The sequence below is a fragment of the Dendroctonus ponderosae genome, unplaced genomic scaffold, assembly GCF_020466585.1.
Source record: "Dendroctonus ponderosae isolate FM_Combo_2020 unplaced genomic scaffold, Dpon_F_20191213v2 Dpon_F_20191213_11, whole genome shotgun sequence".
Lineage (NCBI taxonomy): Eukaryota > Metazoa > Arthropoda > Insecta > Coleoptera > Curculionidae > Dendroctonus > Dendroctonus ponderosae.
In genome coordinates, this window is record NW_026017213.1 from 1,305,017 (window position 1) to 1,310,671 (window position 5,655).

At 37.8% G+C, this 5,655-nt stretch overlaps 1 protein-coding gene across 1 annotated transcript in view; it reads left to right on the plus strand.

Annotated features, from left to right (window-relative positions):
• LOC109536064 (probable cationic amino acid transporter) overlaps positions 1-5,655 on the plus strand; it is an 18,537-nt gene that overhangs the window by 5,218 nt on the left and 7,664 nt on the right. The window contains exons 2-3 of the mRNA XM_048662565.1: positions 3,447-3,594; positions 3,945-4,098. Of these exons, the coding sequence (XP_048518522.1) occupies positions 3,448-3,594; positions 3,945-4,098 (301 nt within the window). The 5' untranslated portion in view covers position 3,447. The remainder of the gene's footprint in view (positions 1-3,446; positions 3,595-3,944; positions 4,099-5,655) is intronic.

The following is a 5,655-nucleotide window of genomic DNA, read 5'->3' on the forward strand; positions in this document are numbered from 1 at the left end:
CTTTTACAAGAATGCAAAATTTCTGCCTTCTAACTGTCGTAGATTGCTCGCGTTGAATTTTTAAAAGAAACCCAAGATTGATTCCAGAATTTAACCGAAATTTCCGAAATTGCTCCAAAATCTGTGAGAATCCGAATAGAACGAAACCTTCTAAGCTTCACAAGTATTCAAAAATTTCGTTTTCTAATTGCCCAAGATTGCTTCACGTGAATTTATAGCGCAAAACTGCAGACTGCAGAAATGAATTTATTGAGAAATGCACTTTATGAATGAAAGTCTGATTCACGAATTAATTAAATAAAAAAAAATTAACATTATAAATCAAAAGTGTTCAGTTGACGTTGCAGAGTGTGCGAAAAAAAGACACTTTTGACAATATTGCTGCTAAAATCACTAAATCAACCAATCCAAAATAAAATTTCCAAGCGTTTGTTGCGAATATTCCAAATTTCAGCCCTGAATCCGCGCCAGTTTGCCACAAGCGAATTTATGAGCAAATGTGCACAATTTAGACCGGGAGCTCTAATGGAATTGTTTCAGCTAAAAAAAATTATCTGTGGAAACTTTATGTGTGGGTGTATTTGGGAAAATTTGGCACGAAGCCAATCAGTCGAAAGCAATTTGTCAATTGTATACATCATTTTTGAGGCCTCGACCTGTTGCTCCAAAAGAACCACCGAAAAAGATTTATTGATCTGGAAGCTCCAACGACAAGCAAACCGTAACCACAAAAGCTAATTACCATCCTGCCAGAGCGACAGGAAACTTTCCGCTGGAAGAGATGAATGGGCAAAACAGGTGAAGATGGCAAAAAACCCAAACCTCCCTCTAGCAAGGCGCCCTTTGAGGCAGGAATACTTGTTGGGGACTTTTGAGGGTCGGACGTGAGGGCCAATGAAGCACAGAAGGGCCGAATGTCGAACTTTTCAATTGCTTTTGTTCCACGCACCGGAAATGTTGGGATAAAAACACGAAGTGGATCAAGGATGGGTCAAGCTGCCGCAATTTGCGTGCGGGTACATTTTTGGATCGATTTTCTAATAATACCGAAACGGCTTCAAGCTAGACGGCTTTAATGGTGTTGCTGGGGGTTTATTACTTTTAGAGCCGCCATATCCGGATATTTCTATTCGGTCGATCAATGGAAAACTACGTAGACTGATCACTTTTAGAATCAAGTCAGCAGGGGGTTTTAGAACCCCAATATGTAATATCGACTTGATCATCATCAAAACAAGTTGTTCAAAAAAAACGAAAAAATGCTTCTTCAAACAAATTTCTGTAGATATCGATGGGAGCAGAAGCACATACAAAAACTATATATACAAAATCTTATCGTAAAAAGATGTGCATGTTTTCAGTTTAGACAAACTCTTAGAGCTAGAGAAAAATAAATAATAAATACAGAAGGAAAGAGACCCCCTAAATGCAAGTGGCTAAAGAAGAATGAACTTAAACACTTAAAAATGAATTTTAGTGGTCGCATTAAACATTAAATAAAGCAAATGCGAATAACTAATTGAAACTTAAACGACAAATACAAAAAGTAACAGAAGCCAGACACGGAAATCGCAACCTAAACAACGCAAGTGAAGTTAAACAGAAATAATAGAAAAATGTATTAAAACCGAGAACAGTGAAAAAAACTGTGCTGGACTGAAAGAAAAATGTTTTAATATTAAATTTCACTTTAAGTTAACAGATGAGAAACGAAGACTGAGAAATAATTGCGACGATGACAATACAAAATTGTTGAAAAAAAATGCTGTGACGAAAGGTTTGACAAATTTATGTAGGAATCGATGGGAACAGAACCACATACAAATACTGCGTATAAAAAATGAAATTAAGAATCAAATAGTAGAAAAATGTGCAATTTTTCAGTTTAGACAAACTCTTAGAACTAGAGAAAATTCAATAATTAATACAGAAAAAAGTGTCCCTAAATGCAAGTGGCTAAAGAAGAATGAACTCAAACACTTGAAAATTAATTTTCGTGGTCGCATTAAACATTAAATAAAGCAAATGAAAATAACTAATTGAAACTTAGACCACCAATAAAAAAAGTAACAGAAGCCCGACACGGAAATCGCAACCTAAACAACGCAAGTGAAACATCACAGAAATATTAGGCAAATGTACCAAAGCAGAGAACAAATATTTTTTTTGTCCAGAGCCTTAAAGCTCGTTCACACGGTGACATTAATGTGGTGACATCCAATGTCGTCACGTGAATGCCCCAAAAATGTCACTGTCTGAACACCCAAATGTCTCAATGTCATAGTGGCGTGACGGTAGTGTCACATGTCAATGTCACCGTCTGAACGAGCCTTTAGACAAAATTTTTGTGCTGCATTTGAATGCCACATTTCAATATTCTCGATCCATTTTGATTTAGTAGTTTTAAAGCTCAAAACTTCGGTCTACATTGAACGGTAATTTCAATAATTACTACAAAATGTCAAATTTGGCACACTTCAAAACCAGATGACATGATTTGCTGGGATTCCAATTCAATACAAACTTTTATGTCGATTTTCTCCTAAACCAAGAGGTTTCTCAAGTCGTGTGAAGAGCACATTTTCTGTCTAGTATTTTCTCACGTTTATGATGACATATTCCTTTTTGTGATATTCGGCGGTTCGAAAATGATCTGCGGCAAATGAAAATTGGATTATAGGTAAAGTGCCATCTAGTGGCAAAGTCGAAAAACAAATTTTGATCAGACAGTTAGAGATCACTATAAAACACTCTGTACCGATTTTGAATTGAATCTGCAAAGAAATGTTTTAAAAAAATTAGTTGGATGAGCTGTAACTCGAAAAATATTCAGATTTCCAATTTTTGACACTATAAGTTTTCTATCATTATTTTAGCATGTAGAATCACTCGTAAAAATTCTATAACGCATTTTTCGATCCCCGTGTATTCCCCTCGGGGTGTTTAGGGAGGACAGGAAAAATAGTGAAAAAACTTATCAAAACCTGCTTGTTAATTTTCAATTAATTATTGTAATCATGTTTTCTCTCCGCCTTCTTTTATTATTGACGTATATGGCTTGGCCTACTTTTCACCCGACGCAACCTGTTTGAATGCCATTGACGAGGCGCTGACTCCTATCGAATTCGAGGGCTTTTATCAATCATCTCGATATTTAGGCTTTGGCCCATTTACGCACCTCACAACAAGAATTCATTAGCCGTTGCAAGCCCTGCTCAGGTTTTAACTGTCCTACCGACTGCGCCCGAACTACCAGGAATGTCTAGGAACTGTTATCAACACAGTCATAAATTTGTGCACATCAATGCCCTTCGGGCTGTAGTAAATCAAGGCCCTGCAGGCAATTTCCTGCAAAGTCTCACGAGTAATTCGGCACATATCCGATGTATCCAGATCGGCTTCGATTTTCCACTCCCCAATGTAATGCGGTGTATGGCTTGTTCCAGAATGAAGTTAGGCTTTCTGCCCACAGACCGAGAACAATTCCGCAGGGATGGACTGGTCCTGTTCAGCAAGTTAATTCGCACAAAAAACGTCGACGGTTTGCAGGAAACCGTCCCGGAACGATCCGACGACCGAAAACAGAAACTTACGGTAAGTGCCACTACGGCTGTTTCGCACTGTCAGAAGGACAAATTGATTCGATTTTTCCGACCGGCTACAATAAAAGGCCCTAAAGAGAGGACGAATCGAGCTAAATGGGTTAAATGGATTAAATGGGAGTCCACGTGACGGAACATAATGGCGTGCTTAAGTACAGGATGATTTTAACTCGTGAACTGTTCTGGCTGGAAATTGTGTGCTGCCGACTGCGCCAAGTTGCGATTGGCACTTAATCTTTGAAAGCACATTTTCCAGTACGTTTTCAGCAAAAAACTCGATTGCAACGGCATCAAATGGACACCCGGTTGATTAACAGGAGGCTAAAACAGTTAATTTTGCAGAAATGCTTGACCACCTTGGACCTGACGTCACTAGGAGTGGGGAGTTGCGTAGGTACCGGAATGTATCTGGTGGCTGGGATGGTAGCAAAAAACGTCGCTGGCCCGGGCGTGGTCATCAGCTTTATCATAGCAGCTATAGCTAGCATTTTTTCGGGTAAGTGCCCACAAATGTCTAGGAAATGCTAGACACCAACTAGTTTTTCCCATTCAATAGGATTTTCTTGTACCCTTGCGGCGAGCTCTTCAAGTTCACAATGTGCTCACTTTGTAGACGATCTTTTTACCAACCACTTTTCTTAGTGGTGTTTTTTGAGCAAATGCGAGTTTCAACGACTTTTGCTCAGTAAAGTTGCATCTTCCCTATGCATAAAACCGGCTTTACACCTGCAACTTCACTCGTTTTTGAAAAAATGATGTCAAACTTATGATCAATAATGTCAAACAAATGATGATTGATGAGGACTCAAAATCGAACTCAAAATCGAACTCATAAAACAGACTATTGGCAAATAAAAACCGTACAACAGTCACTCTATATCTTAAGTGGAATTGAACCTTTTCCTTAAGTCGAATTGAAACTGCATGGAAAAGCGTGAAATATTTGAAATAATTTTTAAAAATTCCTAAATTCCAGAATTCCTGGTTGAATGTCTGCGAAGACCACATGAAATTTAAAAAAATCTTGAAAATTGCCTGATGGTGGCTGGAATTCGAAACAGTTTCCACTAGGAGAACATACTTTGCCCTGCAAAACGAATGCAAAGATGAGTATCTCGCTTCGTTAGATCCTGCATAAATAAATGCCAAAAAAGCATCCTCTTAAATAAAACGAATTTTTTTGTCTGATGATGGCTGAAAATCCAAACTTTGTTAACTTATGGAAGGGAGTTTGCGCTTCAGAATCCATCCACAATTGACGTTCGGACTTAGTGAGTTGGAGAGGAAATAAAAACTCCGTCTGGCAACAACCAACACGAAAACCGGACGCAATTTTGAATAATTTTGGAAAATTGCCTCACAGGGCCTGAAAATCAAAGCTTCTGTGCCTTATAAAACATACTTTCCCCTACAAAGTTCATGCAAAAACCATCTTGCTTTGTTAGTTCCTGAATAAATGAATGAGAAACTCCGGCCTCCAAAAACACCTCGATGAACCAAGCGCATTTTTGGAAAAATTGGAAAATATGGAAAAAAAATCCTGATAATGACTGTAAATAGCTTTGTCCGCTCAGAGAAATCATTTTGCGCTATAAAATCCATGCAAAATTTACGTTATGACTGGGCACGTTCGTGAGTAAATAATGCTAAACTCCGGCCTGCAAAAACAAGTTCCTAAACCAAACGCAATCCTGAAAAATTGTCAAAAATTGCCTGATGATGACACAAAATCGAAACTTTTGCCACGCATAAAAGAGAGTATGGACAACAAAATCCCTACAAAAGTCACTGTCTAACTTAAGTGGGTTCTGAAACAATAACTGTTGAACTCGATTCTACATAAACAAACAAAAAATAATTTTTAAAATCTTAAGAAATTCCTAAAGAATGAGGCAAAATCGAAACATTTTCGTCTTACGCGGACTATGCTCTGTAAATGTGGTTCAAAAGTAATTCTGTCATTTTGCAAATTTCTAATCAAATAATACAATAGTCAAACTTCAACCTGGATAAAAACATGCGATTTGAAAAATTCTTGAAAATTATCTGATGA